Genomic DNA, 27,542 nt, shown 5'->3' with positions numbered 1-27,542 from the left:
CAGTACTCAATGAACTGCCATTTTATATAGCAGCCACGGGCTATAATAAAAACAAAAACAGTAAGGAGCGAACACAGCAGCGACACAATCTACCCATTTCTAATCACATTTTTTAAAAAATGGGAGTGGGGAGCTATTTGGTTGTTTAATCGTTCTTCTGTTAGGAAACCATGGAAAAAAGGTGTTGCCTTTATCCAAAAATTTGAGATCAAATATCAGCCATCCAGGATCTTGATTATAAGGCTCCAGAATCCACAAATTGCTCAAGGTACACCTTTTCAGGGAATGGGTCCCATTACACCCAAAAGGCCTTTTTTCCAGAGTTGCAAGCATTTGATCACTAGTGCCATGGCTGAAAAGTCAAGTTTCCTGCCACAAAGTCAATAAACCACGGAAAGCAGATCAGACTTGGTTGCCAAAGTAGAAATGTACAATAATAATGACTGATTTGCTGCTTTTCCCTTTTAGCCTCGCATTCTATAAAGCAAACCTAACAACAAACCATATTTCTTTTATACTCTGTCAAATGGTATTACTACCAAGACATTGGCGGGTTGCAGGGCACTGATTATTTCAGAAAGGCATGAATAAAAAGCACTAAACTTTCTTGCAAAAACAGGTGGACAAAGCTTTGAAAAGGGAAGGACTATCCTGAGCCAGAATACTAAATTCCAAGGAGAAACTTCCCTGGTGCTGTTGCTGTGAAAGTCCCCATCTAACTCCACCATGATTGTTTTCTGTATGAAAGATGGGAAAAGGGCAGCCACTTGTGCTTTTTGAATGCACAATCACTAAATCATACGCGTCAAAAGTAATTCGTCTTCCACTATGACAGCCTCCTAGTTTTGATATGGCACTATAGCAAAAAAGCAAACAAACGCCCAATTCCTGATAACTGATCTTTGTGCTGGGAAGGTCTGAAAGTTGGAAAGTTTTTTGTTCTCTTTCTCTTTACCTTCCTTTGTAAACTAAGACAAGAAATAAGATTTAAGTAAGCCAAAAAGTGACACGTTTTACAGTAGCCTAATACATTAACTTGCCTGCATCTTTTCCAGAGCTGTGTTATCAGAACTAAGCAGAACTTACACAGTAGTTCAGACACTGGAACTTACAACAGCAGTTTTATTCTCAATCCTTTTTCAATAATTTCTACTACAGAATTATTTTTTGTAGCACATTAGATCACTTTATTTAAGCTTCCCATGACAAGATTTTTTTTCTTAATCAATCACTGCTAGCTGCAGTCCCATTAATATGTGTGAAATTTAGAAGTTTTGCTCTAATATGTATGATTTGAAAAGTCCTTACCCTGAAGGATACTTGCCACGTTAAAACCTATTCACCCATTTTAATGTGCCGTCAAAGCAATATAGACATATTTATGTGCAATTAAACCTGTAAGAGCAGATATTCTTACATGTTTCATTGCATATAAATATGTCTATTTATAAATTTATAATTTATATGGAAATAAATGTAAGCCAGCCCCTGCAACAATGGCAACATTTCAAATCTTTCATTTTCGCACTAGTTATAAAACTAAAAACCAAAAATCATTCTTTGTTCCATATGTGTCATCTTGTTCTCAAGACAACTACAGCTAAATCAGGATTATTTGGAAGTTATTCTAGCCTCTGGCTCACATTTCAAATGTTGTCATCAGGGAGAGAAGCTGTCTCTTCTCCCTACTGAAACTGAAAAGGCTTCGTGGATAAATTGAATCCTGCCCCTAATAGGACCCTCCATCTGTTTCACCTTTAAGTCCAGAGGAATCAGGAATTAATGGCTGAGGTTTACTGTAAAAGAGCTCCTTAGAAAATTAGACAAAACAGGGATATTCTCAGGCGTGGGAAATAAATTCAGTGTTCTACTGGGTCAGGACAGCCCCAAATGACTCTAGACCCAACGTTAGTCCTTTTGAGATTATCTGGAATGCTGTAGATCTTGCAGAGTAAATGAGTATAGGAAAAATCTACATGATTTGGCTGACTTAGTAAATGTTCCTTTTAGTATTTGTTGATTGATGCATTTAAAAGAGGCGAGCACCTCAAAGCATTGTTTTTTGCAAGGACAATCCTAGCACTGAAGTGCACTTTGGATCTAAATTCGAGGCCAAAATCAGTGAGGGAGAACTCGTGTGAACATACATTGGTGTCTGTGGGCTACACATGGGGATAGATGGCTTTCTCTAGCAAGACTATTCTTGCTGCCGTGGTTGAACAAGATTTTTGCACAGAAATTAATATGGTTTCTCTAAAGCAGCCACAAGTTCTTCAGTGACACTTCACACTTAGTTCCAGGAAAGTGGCCATGCAGATTCTTTGGTCTTCAAGAAATATAAGGAAGCCTGGCCACCATGAGCCTCCTATGATTCCTTTCCTTGACTAACGAACGGCAGAACTCAGTTTCATTTCTTGGGGCTGAGAGGGCCAAGTGGGGAACCCTGCACATAGGTCAGGATGGCATTTTGAAGGAAACTGGCCCGCTGAGCTTCCTCCTCCCTTATCCGGGAGATTTCTGCCTCCCGAACCCGTAGTTTCTCAAGCAGGCTGGAGATTTCGCCCTCTTTGTCCAACAGTGCCTCCCGGTGGTTACTGGACAACACTAGAAAAAGAAAAAGAAATGAAACACAAATGTATTTAGCCTTTTTTGACTCGGGATAATGAAATCCTTTAAAGGCAGAATATATTTTACATGGCCTCAAGAGAACTACATGATGTTACATAATTTCTTAGATGATTGAAACATGGAGATGATGTCATTGTCTAAATTTAGAATGAAAGAGCAATCTAACCGGGATACGTTAACTGTGGCCAATTTCTTCCTAGGATACCATTAGCTTGGCAACAGAAAAGATTTGCAGTATTATTGAGAAGTATTGGGCTTCAAGGTTTAGTGATTGTGGTTCATCAGCAAGAGTGGGTGGTATCTTTAGAGTCAATGTGGTCTGGACACGTGGCTATAAAGACCACAGCTCAGTCAGTCCGTCCTTGCTTAGTTGACTATGGTCTGACCACCCTGCCATTGAAGATGCCAGCCGGAGTTGCTGGCAAAATGTCAGAAAATCTGTTGCTTAGACCATAGCCACTGAATCCTGAGGTTGCCCAGCAGATACCAGCTGTGAAAGCCTACACCAGTACATTATCAATTAATTCCTCAATAAGAAATCAAACGGGAAACTGTCCTCCAGCCAGAGAACTGAACTGGCTTTCAGCAAGGAAAAAGGATGGGATGCTACAGGCAAGGAGATGGAAAAAGCGAGACATGAGATATTTCTGGACTAGACAAACCAAAAAGCCCCCATGACTTTTATCTAGAATTGCAGACTTAACGATGTATGACAAGTGAAGATGCCCTGTAGGAATTACAGTGGTTGGCCACCCAGTCAGCTGGATGTTTAGACTGGATTTGGCATTTTTGTTCACATCCTTCCCAAGGACCTGGAATAGGCAGATATTGTTTAATAATATTAATGGTATTGTCACAGGATGAAAGCTGTTTCAAGTAAAGCTGACATTTGCAATTGACTGATGGTGATTTTGTCAATGCCCTGAGTGCTCAAATGGTGCTCTAGATGTCTTGGGATTGCAACCAAGGGACACTTTATCATTGGTAGTGCTTTTGCTTTCTTTTATTACACCCACTCTATTTGCATGGTTTATATTTTGTAATTGTCTTCTTTGTCCGATTCTTTCTCTTCTGCTATTTCCAGGAATTCAATGTCCATGACATAGACATTTTGTCTTTCTTATCAACAATTGTTAAGTCGGGGGTGTTGTGTGGCAGATGCTTATTATTACTTATTATTACTGAGGTTATCTCTCTGAGCTTGGTTGTCTTCTTGCAAGTATTTCATTACCCAAACTAACTAATATCAGCAATGATCATCATTACCATATTCAACTTCCTTCCTCTAGTTGTTCTGACCTAGGCTTCCTGAGACAGTAAAAAGCACATGTTTAGTCCCTAAAACCCTCTTTTTATTTCAAAGGCTGTGAATTATGTTCATTCACAGCCCGTAATGAGTCACAAATAGTTTGTAAAGAGTCCAACAGAAGTCTGCCACAGTCCTTCAGGATAAGGCTGATAAGCACCCACCTTTATCTCCCTTGACACGCTGCCAAAGACCTAATTGGCAATTAGCTTTGCAAGGCCACATGGAGCACAGAGTCAAAACAGAGCTTCAGAATGTAAACCAACCAGAATGAACAAAGTTGCTTCCTGCAAAAGCTCACGTACCTTTGCTCCTCCTTTATGTCTTATGGGAGGGGCCACTCCTCCAAGCCTTACTACTGAGTCGTCCCTTTTGTCATAACTGTTCTTGCTTTCTGGCAGCTCTGCGCATGCACATACTGGGAACAGGCTCCCCCTGTTCCTCTGCCTCCCTGATGTCTAACTCTGGAGGCTCCGGAGACAGCACATACCGTATTTTTCAGAGTATAAGATGCACCTTTCCCCCCCTAAAAGAGGGTGAAAATGTGGGTGTGTCTTATATACTGAATGTAGCCTCACCCACCCACCGGCCCCCACCCTTTGGCCTCTGTCTCCCAGCAATTTACCTCCTTGCAGCAAATGGGGAAAATGGGGCTTGCAGAGGCTGCAATCGGCTATGGCAGTGATGGCGAACCTTTTTCGCCTCAGGTGCCAAAAGCACGAGCATGTGTGCTATCGCGCACGCTCGCGTGCCCACCCCACAATTTAATCCCCCCCCACGCCTTGCCCCCTGCACGTGCACACGTGACTTTGGGAGGGTTGAAGCCAGGACAGGCCTTTCAAGGTAAACCAGATCTCTCTTTAGTTTGTTCTAAGACCGAGGTTCCAGAAGGAGAGGTAGGTGTTTCGGGGGGGGGGGGGACCACTACCTCGGAAGGCTTGAGCCCCTCTGCTTCTTGGGGGAAATAATTAAGATGTCTTGGAGATGGCCCCAATTGGAAATGTCCTGAAAGAGGCCAGTTGAATATGGTGGCTATTTCTATCCGAAACTCACAAGTTTCCAATGCTGAGGAGGGAGAAGCTGTAGTTCCAAGAGGCCTGCATGCAGCCCCCAGCAAAAAGAAAAAGGAAACAAAAACCCAGGGCAAGATCCCTTATAAAAAACAGGATCCCAGCTTTCCAATGAAGCTTCCCAAGAGTTCTAAAGTGAAACCTGCAAAATTGATTGCAGATCAAAACGAATGGAAACACACACGCACACACCCACCCTTGCATTTATCTTTCAGTTTTAGCCAGCCCCCAACAAAAAGAAAAAAAAAACCAGGGCAAGATCACTTATAAAAAGCAGGATCCCAGCCCTGCTCCATTCTACAAAAATCCACCGAATGTTTGGCTGTTTGCAACGAAGCTTCCCAAGTGAAACCTGGGGAATTGACTCCAGGTCAAAACAAATGGAAACAATGCTCCTACCCTCCCCCCACTCTGCCAAACTTGCAAGCAGGAGAGTTGCAAGCAGGAGATAAAGGTGGGGGAGGGGCGAGGGAGGAAGAGAGCGATCTCAAAAGTTAGCAAATGGCAAAATCTCACCTACCTGTAACAATACCCAGAACGTTTGGAGAGAACATCACAGCCACAAATCACACACACACACACACACACACACACACACACACACACACACACACACACCTTTCAGTTTTAGCCAGCCTAGCTAATCTTTACTCTCTCATGCTCTTTTTAATTTTTAAAGTTATTTTTTAACTGACAATTTAGAGAACAACCGGATCACCAGCCACCTTAGCCAGGCTTGTTTTTAACCAGATCAACCACTTGCCGAGCCTGGATCCAAGGGACTCCAAAAGGCAGCTTACCTTATGATTTGCTGATTGATCCAAAGAAGGTGTGTGGGGGGGACAAACCGAACAGAACAAACCAAAAGGAGTACGGAAGATCAAAAATAGGAGAAGAGATCAGCTGAAGAGCAAAAGTGTCTCAGAAGAGGAAAGGCTTCTCAGAAAGCCCCAAGCGCGGCTTTGTACTCCAAGCTCGTCTATTTCAAAGAGGTAGGAAGAAGAGGCACTCCCCCCCGCCCCCCCCCCAACCTTCCTCACCAACTGCTTGGGCCGAGGGTGCAGAGCTTGCAGTGTTGGGCTTCTGGAGGGAATGGCTGGCTGGCTCTTCTGGGGGGGGGGGGGTGCTTATCTTTTGAAAGGGGAACGTTTGGCGTCTAGGAAAGCAGAAAGGCTAAAGGGAACCGGAGGATGGGGGCTCCTCCAGCGCAGCCCGTGCAAAGCTGAAGCTCTCCGCAGTGACTTACTTCTCCAAGAGGGCCATAGCTGTGCTGGAGTGACGCGCAACTTCCGTTTTGTGCCTCAGGAGATTTAAGGAGCCTTTTTTGAAGCCCCCGGAGGCTGAAAAAACGCCCAAAATGAAGGCGAAAATCAGCTGGCCATCGCGCACATACACGCTGGAGCTGACACAGGGAAATGCCTTGCGTGCCCCCAGAAATGGCTTCGCGTGCCACCTGTGGCACGCGTGCCATAGGTTCGCCATCACGGGGCTATGGCAATCCCTGCAGCCTGAAACAGCTGATGATCGGGAAGCCCAAGCTGAAATTGAAAGTGAAACTTGGTGTTTGCTCCACAAGGCAAAGGCAGATTTTTTTTCTTGTGTTAATCAGGCTGTTTGCTGTCTACTGCAAGGAGGTAAGTCAATAACTATAAATGCCTATAGAATGTTCAAATTATTAGAGATATTTTTAAAGACTGTTTTATTATTATTCTAGACAGCTTAACAAAATGAAGAAGCTTTTTAAAATAAATGCTTGATCTGAAGAGGCCAGCGCTAGTGTAACTTCTTTTAAATAGCAGAGAATAACTATACTACCAGAAAGCACATCAATTTTAACAGCATCTGTACAAGTATAGTCTGAAATGTAACACTACAAACAGTGTATATTGTCTGTACTGTTTGCTGTTTTTTGCAAGAAGGCAAATTGCTGGAAGGCAGAGGCAGATATTTTCCCCTTGTTTTCTTCCCCAAAAGCTAGGTGCGTCTTATACTTCGAAAAATATGGTAACTGCCAGATGGCCCTGGTCCCCTCTGTGCCTCCGATGCAGAGCCCTCGTCTGAGCCTTCCCCAGACTCCAGGACTGCCCCATGTTCCTCCCCAACCTCCTCACTGTCCGATTCTGCTGCCAGCTCTGCAGGCCGCCGGCAGACCACAACACTGGTCAGATTGGGATGATAAACGGGAAAATTGAAGTCTCACCTTGCCTTTAAGGAAATGAGTTGCTTGGGTACTCCTTATTCATGTGCCAAAATCATGGGGGGGGCGTGTGCACGCGTGCCCACACCCATAATTCTATGCACCCTCCCCCCGCGCCTACGCGCACGATCCTCCTTACGCTCCCCATGCTTTTGGCATGTGATGGCATGGTGGACTTGCTTTTTGCCTTCCCCAGGCTCCAGACACTTTCTAGGAGCCTGGGAAGGACAAAAAAGACCTTCCCCACCCGCACGGAGGCCTTCCAGAGGCCAGAAACGGACTGTTTTCTGACTTCCGGTTTGTGTGTTGGTCAGTTTTTCGCCCTCCGGAGGCTTTAGGGAATCCTCCTGAAGCCTCTACAGGGCGAAAAACAGCCCAACACGCAAACTAGAAGTCAGAAAACGGGCCATTTCCAGCCTCCAGAGGGCCCGTTTTCTGACTTCCATTGGGCTTCTCTGAAGCCTCCAGAGGTTGAAAAACAGCCCAATGCGCAAACCAGAAGTCCGTTCCCGAATTTCTGGTTTGCACATTGAGCCTCTGGAGGGCCTCCAGGGGGGCTGGGGAGGCCGTCTTCACCCTCCCCAGGCTCCTAGAAAGTCTCTGGAGCTTGGGGAGAGTGAAAAATTGACCTACCGGGTCCACCAGAAGTCAGAAAACGGGCCCTCTAGAGGCTGGAAGCAGCCCATTTTCTATCTTCCGGTTTGCATGTTGGGCTGTTTTTCAGGGAAAGCCTCCGGAGGGCAAAAAACATCCAAAAATGAAGGCCGAAATCAGCTGCCAGCACGCATGGAGCTGACAAAGCAACATCTTGCACGCCCTAAGAAATGGCTCCGCGTGCCACCTGTGGCACGCATGCCATAGGTTCACCATCACGTCTCTAAGGGGAACATCAAGAGATACAGGAATGTCAAAAGTATATCAACAAGCTGACAGAAATGCCAGGAAGCAGACATGGTGGCAGTGAGAAGTGGATGGAATCTCCCATTGGAGAGAAGGTCAGAGGTAGCCCAGTACTACTGAGAAAACCAAGAGACCCATCACCTGCCTCCCGTGTCCCTGCTCTCCCCTGTTAGCTCCAGATCTGGAGCCTCACTTACGTTTCAGTTGCAGTAGGTAAGGTATTGATTACAGGTGCAATATTATGGCACATCATGCAAGTTACTGCAGGTACTTAGGTGGAAGAAAAAGGGCGTTTCTACTTACCTTTCAGCTGGCGCTCAAGAGCCGCAATTTTGCCCCGCAGCCCTTCTTGAGCTGTTCTCTCAGCCTCCAGGTGACCAATCTGCTCCTGCAGCTCCACACGCACTTTGCTGACCTCAGAAACTTTCTCTTGTTCCTTAATGCCCAGCTCCTGCCATCCATAGCACACAGGGGGTGGGGTGGAGGTGGGGAGTAATCAGCGGCTTGTGCTTCAAATGTTGGTACTACAGACAAAGCCACCATAATGGCCACATGGAGCACGCCTTCACCATCGGCCCAACAACCCTGTATTTCTCCTGTGTCTCACGCTCCCTTTACCACTTTTGGGATATGTATGTTCCCAAATAAAATTGGGAGGCTGTCTAACCCGGTAGAGCACCTAAGCAGATTAGGAATGGCCAGTGGTAGGCTGCAACCGGTTTAACAACTGGTTTGGTGATTGGTGCTTTGCTCGTGTGCCCCTAACGCGCTTTCAATTTGAAGCTCAGCTGCTTGCCTTCTAAGGCAGCCCCGGAAGTAGAACAGCGGAAGGGCGGAAACCAGCTGTGCCGTGCAAATCAGCTGAGCCAGAAAGAAGGAAATAAAGGACAGGAGAGGGCCGGGGCGGGGCCAGCTGATCATCACAACTACCGGTTCACCTGAACCAGTCCAAACCGGCAGCAGCCCACCACTGGGAATGCCACTCCCCACCCCTCATTTGAGAAGGCAGCAATGGGAAGCCACTCTTCACCATTGCCAAGAAAACTATGTGGATGGGTCAAGTCCCCCACCAGGAGTCAGGCTCAATTTAAGGGAATTCTTTAATTTTTATGATGAAGTTATGTTGAACCTGCTAGAGATATTGTGAGTAGTTGAGTATGAAACAGGAAAAGTGATCTAATGTTTTGCCAAGAGGAATAGCAACTGCACCCACTACCGGCCAGCATCACCATTTTGGATCTGAATACCAGAATATCACAAAAAGTTCTTGGCTCAAATATGGTGCTTCTAAGGTAAAGGGTCCCCTCGCACATATGTGCTAGTCGTTCCCAACTCTAGGGGGCGGTGCTCATCTCCGTTTCAAAGCCGAAGAGCCAGCGCTGTCCGAAGATGTCTCCGTGGTCATGTGGCCAGCATGATTAAACTCCAAAGGTGCACAGAACGCTGTTACCTTCTCACCAAAGGTGGTCCCTATTTTTCTACTTGCATTTTTATATGGTTTCGAGCTGCTACCGTGTTTCCCTGAAAATAAAACGGTCTTATTTTCTTTTGACCCCCGAAATAAGCACTTGACCTTATTTTCGGGGAGGCCTTATTATTTTTGAGGTGCAGGTGGCAGCGAGCATGGTCATCTCGTGGCTGCTGTGCTGCAATATTTTCGGGGAGGGCTTATTCTAGTGCATGCGCTCTAAAGCCTGATTGGGCTTATGATCTGGGGAGGGCTTATTTTCAGGGAAACAGGGTAGGTTGGCAGAAGCTGGGGGGCAGCGGGAGTGGGGGGACGCCTGCATGTACAGGGGAGGGTTGCGTGCGGATGTGCAGGACGCACATGAGGGCACTGTGCGCATTGTATTATGGGTGTGCATGCGCGCTTCTGGCACATGGTAAAAAGGTTAGCCATCATTGGTATAGGGTTTCCTGCCTAAGCAGGGGGTTGGACTTGAAGACCTCCAAAGTCCCTTCCCACTCTGTTATTCTATGTTTTATACCCTCCCGGTTAAGTCGGTGGGAAGTTTAAACAATGGCTAGGTGACCGATTGTCAAGGACCACCTGTAATCCCAGGTATGTACCTAAGGAACTACTGTAGCCTACAGTTGAATGCTGATATCAGGCTTCTTCCTGTGAGACTTTTTCCAACTCCCTCACCTGCTGAAGGTCTTCCAGTCGCCTCTTGAGTCCTTCCACCTGCAGACTCCACTGGCCCTCCTTAGCGTGGGCTTCTGCCACTGTCTGCTTCTGCTGCAAGCAGTGATTCTGGGCCTCGTCACGAGATTGCATCATCAGCCTCAGCTTCTCCTCCATCTGCTCCAGGCGCTGTTGCTATTAGTTGCCCAAAAAAAGAAAAAAAGAAAGAGAGAGAAAGCAACCATCTTTTTTTCAATCTATTGCTGACAGCAAGCACCCCTCCTTACTAGCCCTGATGATGTTACCTCGTTAGGGTAATGAAATGTCTGCAAGAAAACCAGCAAGCTCAGGGAGCACCAAGGGACCCCTAAATAAATAAAGCCTCCTTGAATTAGAAAGCATCATCAACCACCCCTCAACTTGGGTGCCCCCCCCGTTATAATGAGATGCAATCAAAATTCGCAGGTTGGTCTAGATCAGTGGTTCTCAAATAGTGGGGCGCGCCCCCCAGGGGGGGCGCGAGGCTCCATAAAGGGGGGCGCGAAGGCTCCCTTTCCATCTGGGTGCAACGGCGTCGGCGAAGGCGGCAATGGCGGCAGCGAAGGCGGCAACGGCGGCGGCGGCGTAGGCGGCGGACTGGAGTTTCCCGCCAAGGTTGCCTGTCCGACCAGCCCCCGCTGGCTCCTGGCTGAGGGAGGAGCTGCCGCTCTGCCTTCTCCGAGCGGGATCCACGCCCTGCAATTGGCCGCGAGGGGAAGCGGAAGCAAAAGCTTTTGCTATCAAGTCTTTTGAAAATCTCCAGGAAGCACAAAAAATGGGTGAAAATGGCAGGTTTTGGCCAAAAAACGGGCCATTTTTGCCCATTAGTTGCCAGTAGAATTCTTCTGGGGGTGGGGGAGGTGAAAAATGGGGTGCACAGATGCCCCAGGAGGCACAAAAAATGGGCCCCTTTTCACCCCCCCACCTTCAGAAGATGATAGAGAAAGAGAGAGCTAGTGAGAGGGAGGGAGGGAGAAGTGAGACAGAAAGAGATAGACAGAGCGAGAGACAGAGAGAGACAGAAGGAGAAAGAGGGACAGAAAGAGAGAGGAGAGAGAGACCGAGAAAGACAGAGAGAGACAGAGAAAGACAGAGAGAGAGAAGAGAGAGACAGAAAGAGAGAGTGAGACACAGAGAGACAGAAAGAGACAGAGAGAGGAGACAAAGAGAGAGAGACAGAAAGAGACAGAGTGAGAGAGAGACAGAAAGAGAGAGGGAGACAGAAAGACAGACAGAAATAGAAGGAGAGACAGAAAGAGAAAGGCAGAGAGAGAGAGAGGGAGAGAGACGAGGGAGGGAGAGAGACAGAGGGAGAGACCACTTGGACTGTCTTCGCATCTGGGATGCATGGGTCTTTCCCACTGAGATGAGCAGGTGTTGTTTCTAGAAATCACTGCGTGCAGGAAATATATGTGTGTGTTTGTGTGTGTATACATGTGTCATTTCTTCAGTGTTATCACAGAAGTGAGTACACCCCTTAACATTTTGTAAATATTTAAGTATACTTAAATATTTACAAAATGTTAAGGGGTGTACTCACTTCTGTGATACTCTATATATAAATATATGTATGTATATGTTCTAGCTGTGCTCCTTTATATCTTTTCTGCTACAGTTAATAAAGCTATTCTTTGTTGTAAATTGATCCACATTTCTTTTTTTATTCTCTTATACGTTAATAAGGATACAGTGTTATGCAGAGGTGTACTTATAACAATTTTATAGACAAATGATACTATTTACAGTCGCGCGGGGGGCGCGAAATGTTTTCTTCTTCCTAGGGGGGGCATGACAGAAAATAATTGAGAAGCACTGGTCTAGATCGACCTTGGCAACTGGGGAATGCTGAATGGGGAATTCTGGGAATTGAAGTCTACATATTATAAAGGTGTTAAGGTTGAAAAACACTGAGGATATGAGAAAAGAACGGATGCTTCCCTTTTGCCACCTGCAGCTTTTATAAGGAAAAGTTAAACCATAGTTCATTGTCTTCATTCTATTTTACTGAATAAAATAGGTAAAATAGGATTCTATGTGACATAGAATAAACAGAGACACACTTCTGGGTCAAGCAAGAGAGACTATTTTAGCTTGATGAACCGGAAAACGTAATGTTAAATTCTCCCCAAGTGGACATTCATCCAATATTCTAACTGTAGAACATCCCAGCATGCCAGTTGTAAGAAAATACCAGTCTTAGCTAGCCCCGCGCCTCCATCTCTACTTTGCTTCTGATGTATCATTGGCATGAATAGGGGATTTCAATATCTGATGGGGAAACAGATTATAGGCTACCTAACAGATAAAATAACGTAGCAATGTTGCTTTTAAGCTGTCCTGTCAACCTTACCTCTTCCAGCCTGGTTTGGTTTTTGGCTCTGATGACTTCTTCCTCAATTTTGCCTCGTTCCATGAAGGCAGCAGCTTTCACTTGGCTCAATTCCTAGGGTCAAGGCAGAAGAACAATGCACTGCAATTTCTGATCATAAAAGCAAATCAAGGAACTTGCAGTGGTCTGAACCTGGACATATTCCTAGAGAAGATCCAAAACCACCAAGGACAAGACCTTTCTATGGTTTTCAGGGGGGAAAAAATCAACAATACTGGGAAGCCATTCCACTCACCTCCTCGAGCCCAATTCGGATGGCCTCCAGCCTTTGGATGCGCTCCTGTAGAGCATGTTCACTTGTCTCCATATGCTGAGTTATCTGCCCCACCTGCACGTCACACAACATTGTTCAGAGGATCTTTAGCAGCACATAAATACAACTGATTGACACTAGCCTTTCTCTTCGGTAAATGGGAGACACACGAAGAATATTGGAGCAAACATAATTATTTATTCCACAAAACCTTGGGGCAACGTTTTCCAACTCCTTAGCAAAACAAATCCAAACATACAAATGTAATATGAACCCATAGAATGGGTCATCCATCCATCCCTATCTACAGTATCTATCTATCTATCTGTCTGTCTGTCTGTCTGTCCGCCCGCCCGCCTACCCATCCACCCACCCATCTAATTTCTTAACTACCCATCCTCCTCAGATAAATAATGAAAAAAACAGAGCCCTGAATTTTGAAGGGTAATGACAATCCTATTGTAAAAAAGGAAACAGATTTATTTAGGAGAGTCTGATTCCCAGAACCCTGAACTAAAAAAGAAATCCAACAAAGGGAAACATAATTGCCTTCCCTGGTCTCAGACTCTTGAATTGTAGACGTGAGGCAATAGTGAAAGTGTGCAATTACTTTTGTGGAGCTGGGGGATTGGAGGCTCAGTAATGGAGAGAAGAAGCCATTTCCTGGCATCCTGACCAAGTCTTACAACACTCCCAAAGGACTTCCTTTATTCATATGGGCCAGGACGGAAGAGCTCAAGACCCTTGTAGGCAAGCCATAATTGCATCCTATCTTACAAACAAGATGCTGAATTTATTTTCAGGTCGGAAAGCACATTTGAGTCAGATCCACTTCAGCCACCCCATCTCTCCATGTAGGAATGCTAACATTCCAACCGGCTCCTCACCTCCTTCACGCGAAGGGATTCTGCATCACTCAGGATCTGCTTGAATCGCTTCTTTTCATTTTCCAAACGCTCTAAGGAAAAACACACGAGTGAGGTACCCAATTCCTTTCATCTTTCTTCCCTTTTCGAAGGACTCCAGCAAAGCCCTCCTTTCACTCAGTAGCTGAAGACTTGTGAGTTATGCTCACCTTCAGCCTGTACCGCTCTCAGTTTCGTTTCTGCAGTTGTGTGGGCCAGCTCCTCCTTCACCCGGAACAGCTGCTCTTGCTGGGTTTTGCATCTTCTTTCCAGCTCATCCACCTAAAAGGAAATCCACCCGTAGTAGAGACAGACAAGCCCCCCCCCCCATCTGTCTACAACAGGTTGCTGGGAAAGAGTGTCAAGCCCAAACAGGCAACCTATAGTTCACAAGCAACAAGAAATCCTTGGCAGCCTTCTATCTGAAGGGCTCCCTGGTAGCCTATCTAGCAACTGATTGTCTATTGAATAAGTGCTGTCAGCCTGATTAGCAGGCTTCCTGGGCAGACTGTTCCACCGTGTTGGATTGACTGTGTTTACACCTTTATGGCGCCTAACCCACAATCTGTAACTCACTGAAGCAACTGACCAAAGCTGTTATTGCCCAAGGCTGCATCCAAGAGTCAGAATCTAAGCTGAGAGGATCTTAGTTAAATAACTCTTGGGACACGGAGTGTGTCCCAACCTTGGGAACTTGAAGATGTGTTGACGTCAGCTCCCATGGTGGCTGAAGAATCCTGAAGTCCACATATCTACAAGTTTGTCTGAGCCATGGTGGCGCAGTGGTTAGAGTGCAGTACTGCAGGCTACTTCTGCTGGCTGACTGCCATTTGGCAGTACAAATCTCACCGGGCTCAAGGTTGACTCAGCCTTCCATCCTTCTGAGGTGGGTACAATGAGGACCCAGATTGTTGGGGGCAATATGCTGGTTCTGCAAAGCGCCTAGAAAGGGCTGTAAAGCCCTGTGATGCAATATATAAGTCGAAGTGCTATTGCTATTCTCAAGGTTAAGAAACACTGACATAATGTTATTCAAACAATGTTTTACCTCATTTTGGAGCTGGAAATTATTCTCGTTGGCTGTTGAAAGTTCCTGCAGAAGCTTTGCCTCACGATCAGAAGAATTCTGCAAAAGCAGAGATGCATCAGTCAGCCCTTCTTCTTATTTCCAATGTCCTTCCTTGTTTGATCCAAACCTTGGCTTCACACCCTTTTCCCACTAACACTTGGGCTTGTGTCAAGCAAAGACATCTGTTTCAAATAGTGCCAGATTCCTTGCTCGATTATATATGCTCCCTGACTCCTCAGATCATCCCCAGTCTACCTTCTTGTGTTGTTGAAACTCCTTGGCGTGGTTCTCTACCAGTTTTTTTTGCTCCTCCTTTGCTGTGCTCAGAAGTTCTCCCAGGCTGCACACCTTCTGCTCTGAGAGCGCCAAAGCTGCCTCTGTCATCTGGAGTCTGCAAGGCAGCAAGTTTCAAGTAAGAGCTACTTTCAAGTCTGCCTTGACGTTTTCTGAGCCAGCAGCCCAGCAACAAGAACACCTGCACTGCAAAGCAAGACTTTTGCCTCAGAGTAACTAGAATGGTAAAGGAGCTAAGCAATCCTTGTTTGTATCTATTGCCAAATCTACCCATTAACCTCACCCTCTGGATCTGGAGTGTCAGGCTGACCAAAGCAGATCCAGAATTTGCGTTCCTTGAAGGCTTTCCGTAATACATGTACCTGAGATTGAAATCTTTGGTCACTGATTGAGACGATCATTAAGCAAGATGTCATGTGACCAATTCTCTCAAATGACATTGTGATCTCCTGGGTTGTTAAGTGGAAGGAGGAAAAGAACTGCCTGCAGAAGGAACTCACGTGGGGCTAAAACTCTACGATGGGCAGCCTTCCTGCTCTCAAAGAAGCTGACTGAAAAAGGTCCATGCCAAATCCAAGTAGGATTTGGGCACAGAACATGTGCACCAATGGGACATTTGCAGGAAGCCCCCCAGACACGAAAGGACTCCCCGTGCTGCATCTGTCCCCAAAATCTAAGTAGGGTTTTGGCAAAGTGTTTGCAAGCCCAAGGAGTTTGCAGCCAGCCCCCAGAAACCAGGGGAGTCCTCTTGTCTTGTCAGGTGGCAGTGGCTTAAGATCTTCCCTACCGGCTCCCCCACTGACTTACTGGGGAAGTTGGCAGGGAAGACAGCAAACGGCGATCACATGATCGTGGGAGGATTGTAAGTGTACAATGGTTGCCGAGCACCCAGATTGTAATCACGTGATAGTGGGGCAGAGATGGTGTTCAGCCAGTTCTGACAGGTTCTGGAGAACTGGTAGCAGTTCTTTTGTTTTCTTTTGTTGCCCTGAACAGGAGAACGGAGCTGGAAAGCAGGGTTAGTGGGGTGGGGAGAGAATGGGGATTTTGCAGTATCCTTCCCCTGCCACGCCCACAAAGCCATGCCCACAAAGCCACACCCACAGAACCGGTAATAAAAAAAATTGGATCCCACCACTACAGTGGGGGCACTGGAATGGCTATAACGATGGGCACATATATCCCTTCATTCAGCACCTTGTAAATCTGAATGGTTGCTAAATAAATAGGATGCTATACAAGCACTACCTGCAGGTATGTAAATAGGTGAATATCTGCTTTACACCGCATTGAATGAATTATTGTGTTGCTGGCCACATTTCCCAAGTATATTACAAGTCAAGTTTTGTATTTGAAAAACTGCCTCCCAACAACAGGAGCCTGACTTTTTTCTACCCTCTTCTCAAATTCTGTCACCCATTCTTACAATAACGGAATATGTTCCCCATTTCCCCCTGCCCCCCCCCCCCTATGTATATTGTTTTATATTTGTACTTAGGATTATGGCTAAGTAAGTCTGCTTCTCTTTTATACAATTACTGAATTTTGCCATTGGGCTACTCAGTCAATTGTCCTCTCTGACTTTATAGCTGTTTCCTTCCTCTGCTTCCACAATTTTCCATTCATTTGAATCATGAAATGGGAGTGCCAGCTGGACCATTCCAATCTGGAATCAAATCTGAGTTGGGACTGTCATCTGCAACATTAGCCTGCTTGCTCAAACCACATTGCGAAACTGTTCTCCGTACTTTGCTTTGACAGAATTCATCACCGAATAGCGCTCATTCAAGGCCTCTTGTAGACGCCCAACTCGTGCTGCTGATACCCTGCAAGGAGAGCAAAGGGGGATATCCATGCATAAGGGAACATTCCGTGGGTAGAGTTTTTGCACTGAAAATTTGTCCTGACAAGAGAGGATCCCTTCAGGCAAAATACGAACCAGTACTGGTAAAAAATGTTTTCTGCAGTTTATATACAGTAGAGTGCTCTCCCCTCATCCTGAGCAAGCAGGATGGTGTATCGATAGCTGATCTCTGTCAGGTAGCTGCCAAACAATGGTGTCCTTAGTTAATAGTTAATAACCTGGTGTTGCCCAGGTATTTATTTATACAGGGAAAATGTCTGGACCAAATGTAATTTCTAACGTTGGATTTTCCCCCTTACCAGAGGGAGCACCCTTGTGGAGTACTGTGAAACCGTCACCATGACAACTTCACTGCGCTGTACAGTAGAAGCCATTTTACGGCGGTACCATAGAATCCATTTTAAGGCACAACAGGCTGTATCTTAACAGAATACACCCCCTGAGGGGTTTTAGGGGTGTCTTACCCCAATAGTATTTTTTTCCAGAGGGTAAGTCATCTGTATACCAAGTTTGGTTGAAATTGCTCGAGGCATTCCAGAGTTATGCTGGAACGAACAAACACACACACACACAAACAGCCATTTTTATATCTATATAGAAGATGTATGGGCTTGCTTCCTTCCCCTCTGGGGTGGGAAGAAGGGACACCCTCTGTTCTGTATACAAAATCAATTACTCTCCAGTTCACACCTAGGCTGGAAAAATATAAACTTCTGTCCATTAAAAAAAAAAGAGCAGGAATAGTAGAACCATGACTGGAAAAGAGGGCTTTATTATCTTGCCAAACAGTGTTAGAGAGATGGCTGATGTTTTCTGGACTCTAAGTTGGAAATCCAGATGGTTCAAAAATTGTTATTCCTATAGAAATTGATATATCTGTAAGGTTGGTTTTATTTCTTGTCTGTACTTCAAGGAGAGAAAGAAGGGCTGAATCCTCTAACTCAATGTTTCTCAAACTTGGAACTTGAAGATGTGTGGACTTCAATTCTCAGAAGAAAAAGGCTGGGGAACCAAAGACCGGGATCAACTCACCTGGTCTTCTTTGACTTCTCAGCAGCTTTTGATTCCACTGATGCTGATGGAAGACATTCACCAGGAAAAGGGTTGAAAACAATACAGTACTCACTTCTACATGTTGCTTCAATGCACTTACCTGTTGCTTCGGTTTATTTCCTCTCTCTGCTTGTCAATGGTGTCCATTAGATCCAAGAACTGTAAAACAGATTTAACATTAACAGCATCCTTTCGAAGTGCAAGCATTTGGTAGACAAACCTTCCCTACATATAAGCATGGTCGCTAGTCACTTTATTGAGTAAAAAAATAAATTTAGGTTGAAAGTTTCCAAAGTTAAGCTCTAGAGGGGAAAAAGTTACTTTTTTTTTTCCTACTAGGGAGATCAGGGCACTCTAAATCGTTTTATCCCCCTTTAATCTCACAATATAAAGGAGGCTAACTTGAGAGGTAATGCCTGGGCTCACATACTGCACTAAATTATCATTTGTTTGTTCGATTTGGGCTGATGGTGTGTGATCCCAGTCAACGGTTCCTTATTCAATAAATCATGGCAAAACACATCCAAGGCTCATGGGTGATTTCAGCCACTAACTGGCCTAAAGTAACTCAGACAGTTTTCATAGTTGAGAAAACTATACGTTCAAGCTCCATCACCCGCCACAACTCTTAGTTACTTCAGATCCACCAACCTGTTTAGCTTTCTCCTCTTTCAAGCACGTCACCTCTTTGCTGAGAACTTTTGTCATGTTACGATTTTTGGAGAGAATATTCTGACGCTCTTGGTTATGTTCCATCGCTTGATCTGAATCGTAAAGAAACGTAAAGTTAACTGCGCCTTCATTCAAGGACCTCCGCTCCTTCCGCTCCTTCCGCCGGAAACTTAAAACCCACCTGTTTCATCTAGCCGGCCTGGCCTAATTCCAGCTTTCCCACCTCAGTTTGTATTTTTAAATTTTATAGTTTGGTTTTAAGGTTTAAGTTTTTAATTCTTATAAATTTGTACAGGGGATATTTAATTCAATTTTAGTTATGTATATTATCGAGTGTATGGTTTTTAAATTTGTACCTGTACACCGCCCCGAGTCCCTTCGGGGAGAGGGGGCGGTCTAGAAGTTTAATAAATAAATTAATTAATTAACAGGCTTGCAGGTGTATTCGAATGTTGCTGCCTGTGATCCTGCAGAAATTATATCATCCCCACTACTGGATCTGACAAAGGATCTGCCTAGACCAGCATTTTATTTCCGAACAATCATTAACGAACTATCACTCTGGAGCCCATCCACACTGTCAAAACAATTAATTTCTTTTGTAATGTACCCCCACCCCCCAAAAAGGTCAGAAGATTGTATGCCTGTATACAGCCATCTAATACCCACCCATTGTTAGAATATGTAATTTATCATTACAATATTTTTAAAACCCCTCAAGCTGGATGTCACCAGCAATGACTTTCAACTGCTATTGTCCTTGCCCACTCCCAGGGTAGATCTCTAAAGGCACCCCTTGCCCACTCCCAGGGTAGATCTCTAAATCCAGAGTTAGAAATGTCTCTGAGAATTCTGAAAAAGTCTAGGTTTTCATGCTGTATGGTGATTCCTTAGCCCTCCAGCTGTAAGGACAGGAGGCACACGGTAGAACAATCTGTAGCCAGAGTTGAATTTAATTATTTTTTTTATCAAGTAGAAAGCTGGCACAATTGCTTACCCACAGCCTTCAGGATATCACTTGGTACATTGTTCCCCGCTAATTCGAGCTGCCGCACTGTCCGGTTGCTATGAAGAGAGTTCAGAAGTGCCCGGCCTCCCAAGAGGCCAATGTTATTCCAGCGCAGATCTAAGCAAGAAGCAAACATTCATGCCAGATTTTGCATTCCCAAACTGGTACATCAGTGGTTGAAACCAGTTGACTTTTACCAGGATGAACTCTAAATGGTATTTCTCAAAGGGTGCTGCGGAATTTATTATTGAGCACTGCTTAGGAAGGCAATAGCAAGTCAATCAGCATGGCTTAACTTTTGATAGTTTTGTACCAAGTTGTACAGAATAGGCCTCTCAAGTTGTGCCTACCTTTGGACATTTCTGGTGTTCCCCCCTCCCTTACTTGGTAGACTACATGCAAAAGTATCTACTTTGGAACAGATGTACTACAGTACAATATCTGCAAGCTGAAACACTTCATTAATTGTATAAACATCAGCCCTAATTCCGTAAAAAGCTCCACCTAGTTTACACAGTATTCATGCAATTTTCAAATTAGCAGCACTTATTTCCAGATTTCCACCGGAGGTATGATGAACTGAAGATGGCTCTGCAAAAGTAGAACAGATATCTGTGGCAAAAAACAAGGAACCAGTGAGCAGACTAGTTCCTTGTTATCTCTCTAGATAAGGACAGGATAGGAGATTGCCCAGAAGTGTTCTAGACAGCTGCTCCTTGTAAGGAGATTGCAGGACAGCAGTTTTGTCCAGTTACAAGACAATGGGATTAGCCAACTTGCTCACTACTATAGTGTAAACTTTTAAAGATTTTTTTAAAAAAACTTCACATTTTAAAATTCCTGATGGAGACTTTTGAAGAATGGAATCGGTAAACACTAGCCGTAATATCAAGAATGTCACTAATGATGTCTGCTTCTATTGATAGACTATGTCCAAAAGATATTATTGAATAAATGATAGATGTAGAACAAATTTTATCTGATGAGAAGAGAGGAAATTGGATTTACAACCGACAGGCCAAGAGAATGACTAAGAAAAGGATGTTTCATTGGATCTAGAAGATAAATTGGATGAAGTTTTAAAATTTAAAAGGGAAATATAAATGATAAACTCAGAGAGTGATCTATTTTTTCCCTACTGGATTTACAAAAGTGGCTTGTAAAACCTTGAAGAATGGCAAAAAGAAGAAATGAGAAATTAAATCCTATGACAATATCTGAATGAATGAAATTATTAGAAGTAAAAGGAAGGAATATAAAGCTGGTTTATTTGATCAAGGCTATAACATATATAATAATACATTGTTACTTTTGGCAACCTTTTATGGACTTTCTACTGACACTGGGACTAAAAACATGGTGTTTTATGGATTTGTTTGCAGATAAGAGATGGGATATGTGATGAAGAGATATCCCATACTTTTTACTCCTTCTATTCTTTTTTTTCTTTAAGTTTAATGTACATCAGATTTGACTATTATAATCAAAATTTTACAATACAATGGCAGAGTTGGAAGGGACCTTGGAGGTCTTCTAGTCCAACCCCCTGCCTAGGCAGGAAACCCTATACCATTTCAGACAAATGGCTATCCAACATCTTCTTAAAGACTTCCAGTGTTGGGGCATTCAAACTTCTGGAGGCAAGCTGTTCCACTGATTAATTGTTCTAACTGTCAGGAAGTTTCTCCTTAGTTCTAAGTTGCTTCTCTCCTTGATTAGTTTCCACCCATTGCTTCTTGTTCTACCCTCAGGTGCTTTGGAAAATAGTTTGACTCACTCTTCTTTGTGGCAACCCCTGAGATATTGGAACACTGCTATGTCTCCCCTAGTCCTTCTTTCTATTAAACTAGACATAACCAGTTCCTGCAACCTTTCTTCATATGTTTTAGTCTCCAGTCCCCTAATCATCTTTGTTGCTCTTCTCTGCACTCTTTCTAGAGTCTCCACATCTTTCCTACATCGTGGTGACCAAAACTGAATGCAGTATTCCAAGTGTGGCCTTACCAAGGCATTATAAAATGGTATTAACACTTCACGTGATCTTGATTCTATCCCTCTGTTGATGCAGCCTAGAACTGTGTTGGCTTTTTTGGCAGCTGCTGCACACTGCTGACTCATATTTAAATGGTTGTCCACTAGGACTCCAAGATCCCTCTCACAGTTACTACTATTGAGCAAGGTACTACCTATACTGTACCTGTGCATTCCGTTTTTGTTGCCTAAATGTAGAACCTTACTCTTTTCACCATTGAATTTCATTTTATTAGATAGTGCCCAAATTCTTAATAAACCAAGCATAATTTTTTTTAAGCAATCTTTGTTTCCCAGTAAAATGGTCTTGGTTGTCAAAGGGGGAGGGATGGGAGTTACCCTCTGTTTTTAAAAAAGGCCAGGCTTACCGAGTTCTTGTAGGTTAGAATTGGCTTTCAGTGCCATGGCCAGTTCTCCTGCTCCCTGATGGTTGATTTGATTATTGCGCAGGTCCAACATCTGGAGATGGTGGTTTGCACCAAGCCCCTCACAGAAGATAGTGAAGCTTTCTTCCCATACACCTAGATTGTTCCATTCCAAAGTGAGCCTTGGGAAGAAGGAGACAATTAATAGAGGCCGATGCATAGAAGACATAGGTCAGTGATGGCGAAACTTTTCGGCACCAAGTGCCAAAAAGGGAGCGCACATGCACTCGTCTGGGCCGCAACCAGGAAGAGGAGCTGCCCAGGGGGCATGCGTGGGCTGCAAAAGCAACTTCAGGTTTCTGGAATGTGTGCTATTCCAGTTACTGGAGAGTATGCAAGCTCAACAATCAGCTGGCCGGAGTGCATGCGCATGGTGGAAAATGGAAGACCTCCTCTTTCTGTTTCTGGCACTGCTGCACGCATGAAGGCCAGTTGATCGTCACGCACGCCAGAAACCTAAAAAAGGAATGAGCAACACCACATGTGCCAGGTGACATGGCTCCACGTGCCACTTCTGACACGTGTGCCATAGGTTCGCCATCACGGACATAGGTTATAGTTGAAAAGGGAACCCTGAGTTCTCTCCCAAGCAGACATAATGCAAATATAGGAATCCTCCTCTGGAAATCTGAACCAATTGGGTGTGCACAGGTTGAGAGACACCGCCCCCATATTCCTATGATTGCTGACCTCTGGATAGTCTTGTTTTGCCTGAGGAGCTTTCCCACAGCTTCAGCCCCAACAGCTCGCATGTTGTTGCCCTAAAAGAAACCAAACCTAGTCAGTCTCTCCATTACCCAAAACATGAGATACATCCAAACATTAAACAGAACCATGGCTTCATCCACAGAACTCTGAAAATTCAACACACTTGACCGTCTCCTCTTCACACAACTTGTTAATTCATGCTCACTTGCATTGTTTGCACTTCTCGCTACAGAACCCATGAATTTATGTCCATTTCTATGTTTTACATTTAATGGTTCTGCGTTATCTTTACGATTCTACCATTGTACATCATTTTGTGTATAAATAGAAAGGCAGCTTAGAAATTTTATCGATAACTTCCCAGTATTGATTTGGAAAGAAATTATGGTGTGAAAATTGATGTAAATCTGAGTCACGAATCTGTATGTATATATACATCCATATACTTACTGGTATGTGTGTGATAATATAGTCAATTAATAGTAAATTTAATAATACTATTATAATCTCTAATAGTAAATTATCTAGTAAGGATTGGGAAATATAAATATGCTTAAAAATACACAGCTGAAAAACAATTTACTAGAATTCTTTTCTTTTTTTTAACCTTTATTCTGTTTGTGCATTTTATATTATTTAATTATTCAAAAATTACTTAGCTTCAACTCCTATTCTAAAACCAACAGGTTTCCAAAGGTTGCACACACCCTATAGACTCCAGTTATATGATTTGCCTCGGAAAGCTTTTGACTATTTTACCCTGCTATTATTTCCCAAAGCAAAAGCATCTTAGACATTTTGCTACCCTAAACCTAAGGTGCAGCACACTCACCTTCAAATTTAAGAACTTCACAACGGTATTGGCACAAAGTCCATGTAATAGCAGCTTAGCCCCTACAAGGAAAAATATTCATATCTGAATATGTCAGCAAGTTTCCCAATTGAAAACAAACAAGCAAACGCACATTCACACATTGTACTGAATCTTGTTTTGTTTACCCCTGATTTATTGAGTAAACCAGAGTGGGTGAGTTCATGCTTGATGTGACATGTGAACCCACTGTCCTATTATTAAACAATGTATAGATTTACTTTGGCTGATCATGAGAATATATTCTTGAATACTCTCTCACAGTGATGGCTAACCTTTTTGTCGTCGTATGCTGAAAGCGCCCACATGCACACGCCCGTAATGCAATGCATGTGCGAACCACCACCATCCGCCCACATGCGCGCGACCTCCCTGCATGCACCCCTCCCCCACGCATACGCATATGAACACCCCCCCGATGCGGTGCAGAGACCCAAAAACCAGCTGGCCACTGGGAGGTGCATGCGCATGTGTGGTGGAGCTGAGCTGGGGCGACAGCTCCTATGCCCGCAGAGCCATAGTTTCGCCATCATGGCTCTTAAGACTTCCTTCTCCTCCTGCCCTTTGGGAAAGTATGTATCACCATATGTCCTTGTCCCGATTTTATGACTGATCTCCATTTTAGAGATGACCCGTATAGGCAAATTGTTAACACAGAGTGTTTGATTACAAAGAGAAGTTAACAGCAAGCAACAGAGTGGAAGTGCCATGAACTCCAATACGTTTTCAGGACAGGAGAAACAAAGGATCGGCTTATGGACAGAGGAGGTCCCACCTTCTTCACTCAGCATGCAATCATTCAGTATGAGCTCAGTGAACTGGAGGTCATCCTGCAAGAGTTTGCCAAGGACTCCGCAACTATCTACAGAAAGGCTCTGGGTGGCCAAATCCAAGCGGTTTCTTCCTGTTGCTTCCTCCAAGTGTGGCAGGATGCTCTCTTGAGGCTCAGCACCGCTCTCTTTGCACAGCCTAGTATAAGACTGTCGGAAGGCATCCATCTCTGTGGCAGGCATCAGCTTCACTCATTCCCCCATGTCGATAGGGGGTTAAGACTGATGGCAAGATCAAAAGGCAGCAGCGGTCAGCCTGGTGGACAACAACAACTGCAGGTTATTGCCAGAGCACATTTTGCTTAGTGATCTTATTTGAACCTAATCTAAGTACTCTCCAAATGTTGAAGCCAGCTTCCTCAGTTTATACCTCTGTTACTAGAAGCCTTGACACAAACAATCAAACTTGCTTCAAAAGCTTGCTGAGGGTTGCTAAAACTAAAGCCTCGCCCTTCAACTGCCAATGCCTACTTTTGTAACTAAGGGGACTGCAGCATGTTGGGAACTGTAGTTAAATATCTTGTCTTCTACATCTTACAACCTGGGAAATAGAGCATGCTGGGAACTGTAGTTCAGAGGCATTTTAATTATGGTATTTCTTTGGTGTTGTTTCTCTACTGAGAAACAGTAGATTTACTGAGTTATTCACACTATAGGGAGTATATTTGTTCAATAAAATGGTCAAGAGCAAAGATATCAGTTAAAACATATGCTTAAGATCCTGTTTTGGCAGAAAAATAAAAATGATCTAACTAAATAAATAATACATTTAGTGGTTGTTTTATGGCACAACTGTGTTTTGAGATAAAATATACCAATTGCATTCTTTGAAGTTGTATCGTCTGGTGGAGTTAAGAGACCACTCATTACCATAAACATGTGTGCAGCCCTCTGTGTGTGTGTGTGTGTGTGTGTGTGTGTGTGTGTGTGTGGTTTTTGTACAGGATTCCTTGAAACTCAGTGTGTGGGTTTTATTGTTAAAATCTGGATTGCACATTCTGCAAACATACGACATCTGGCAAGTTTGTCTATTCTTTGTGTGTCAACAAGCTAATGTTCTAATTTAATTTAAAATGTAAGGATGGAGCCAAAGTTTTGCACAAAGGCGCCAAGTTGATGCCTCTCTCCCCAGATATTTGTTTTAGGATCATCCTGTTGCCATTATGGTATTGTGGTCTGTGAGAAGGTAATGTAGCATACTATGTATAATTACAATAGGTACTTTGTGTTTCTGTATTTCAGACAGTAATAACCCATTTCCTTTAAATTAGTTCAAAGTAAATGAACTTGACACTTATGTGTTCATCACTCAGAAACTGAATCTACTCTCACAGGCCAAACAGTGAAACAATTTAAGAGTATTTCACCCACCCCAAACTGAACCGGTCCTTAAATCATGTAATACCCTGTTTTCTTGAAAATAAGACTTCCCCGGATAATAACCCCAATCCGGCTTTTGAGTGCATGTGCTAAAATAAGACCTCCACCGAAAATAAGCCCTCCACCGAAAATATTGCAACACAGCAGCAGCCATGAGGTGACCATGCTCGCTGCCTCCTGCACCTCAAAAATAATACCTCCCCAAAAGCCAACTGCTTATTTCGGGGGTCAGAAGAAAATAAGATAGGGACTTATTTTCTGGGGAGTCATAGTTTTGAAGCCTGTGGAATCTTTTCTAGAAATACTTTGTTTCATTCGATATGAATTAATACAATGTGTTCTTTTAAAATGTGAATTAAAAAGGCTTGAAAATATTTAATGCACACAACTCCCTAGTCCTCCTGCATTTTATTCGAAAATATCCCAGCAATTATTTATTTTTAATCCTTTCTAAAAGTTTTTGGTGAATTTTCAACATTAAACCCTAAACTCACTTCATCTCTCTTTAAATACTTATAAATGAAAAAAATTAAACAGAAGTGTAAGGAGGAGGGAAAAGAAAAAGAAGGGAAAGGCAACATCAGCTATTAAAGATAACTTGTTGGTGTGGAACCACTTAAAGGGACTTCTAAATTATTTTAGATTTAAAGCAAGATCCTAAGCAGGTTTACTGAAGTCAGGTCCTAGCGGAATTGCCTTTAGAAAATAAGAATCCAGAACCCCAAGCCACTTTTTAAAGCTAGATTTACAGCAGTGAATTCAACGGAGTTGAGTTGCAAATAGTTCTGTATCTATTAGTAAGTCCGACCTATGAGTTCAATATATTATGGCTCTACAGACATAGATCTCAGTCCTAAACCATCGCTTATGTGAATCCACTTATGTTCTTGGATGGAAGTCCCACAAGCAAAGAACTAAAGTTTAGGACTATGTGATTCAATAAGGTCCATGCAACGTCCACCTACAGTCAATTCTCACAACTTTTCAGAAAACGAGGACTGATGAGCAAAAGGCTACCAGCATGCCTACCGTCCCTGTCCTAATGTTCCCTTGCATTCGTATCCATTTCATGTATCCAAAATCATGTTTATACATATATATGTTGTCTAATACATGCTTGAAGAAATAAACAAATAAAAAAACAAAGTAAGCGGAACCGCTAAGCAAGGGTCAATGAGAAGCGCGTTCACAAAGCAAAAGGCAACTTGGCGGCGCAATGTTTTGAGCTGCCAAGGGTGGCCTCCCTGGGCGACTTACTCACTGTAATCAAGGCTCTCATATTGTGATCGCTCCCCCTTCTTTCCCTATTTCCTCCATCCTCGGAGCCTGACTCGATGCTTTCGGGCACCGACCCCAGCTCAGCTTTCTTTCCTGTCCTAAAACGAAACTTCTAACTTAAGCCTCCCGCCTCTTTTCAGATCAGCAGCTTTACGCTGGGACTGAAAGGCGGGAGGAACAAAAAAAAATCAACTACGCTTCCCAGCATGCCTCTTGGTTAGAAGAGGCGGGTGCCCCCCTCCCCCC

The 27,542-nt window shown here is 43.9% G+C and overlaps 1 protein-coding gene across 4 annotated transcripts; it reads right to left on the bottom strand.

Annotated features, from left to right (window-relative positions):
- Window positions 1-853: 853 nt before the first annotated feature.
- LRRC45 (leucine rich repeat containing 45) lies at window positions 854-27,483 on the bottom strand. 4 transcript variants are annotated; one of them, XM_081936382.1, is made up of 18 exons: window positions 27,276-27,483; window positions 24,584-24,894; window positions 23,770-23,831; window positions 22,920-22,990; window positions 22,173-22,351; window positions 19,762-19,890; window positions 18,744-18,856; window positions 18,193-18,251; window positions 16,924-17,001; window positions 15,137-15,272; window positions 14,861-14,938; window positions 13,983-14,094; window positions 13,795-13,865; window positions 12,890-12,982; window positions 12,616-12,708; window positions 10,248-10,421; window positions 8,405-8,552; window positions 854-2,604 (listed from the first exon to the last, which is right to left on the bottom strand). In XM_081936382.1, exons 2-18 carry the CDS (start codon window positions 24,819-24,821, stop codon window positions 2,408-2,410), a joined length of 2,031 nt encoding a protein of 676 aa, XP_081792508.1. In that variant the 5' UTR covers window positions 24,822-24,894; window positions 27,276-27,483; the 3' UTR covers window positions 854-2,407. The 4 variants fall into 4 exon arrangements, with proteins under 4 accessions (XP_081792508.1, XP_081792509.1, XP_081792507.1 ...); XM_081936383.1 differs by lacking the exon at window positions 27,276-27,483 and adding an exon at window positions 25,009-25,089; XM_081936380.1 differs by having other exon boundaries at window positions 862-2,604; window positions 27,280-27,483.
- Between the last annotated feature and the right edge of the window lie 59 nt (window positions 27,484-27,542).

The sequence above is a fragment of the Natrix helvetica genome (genome assembly GCF_964273705.1).
Source record: "Natrix helvetica genome assembly, chromosome: 1".
Classification (NCBI taxonomy): Eukaryota; Metazoa; Chordata; class Lepidosauria; order Squamata; family Natricidae; genus Natrix; species Natrix helvetica.
The sequence above is the reverse complement of the archived record's forward strand: the minus strand, read 5'-3'. Positions and strand labels throughout refer to the sequence as shown.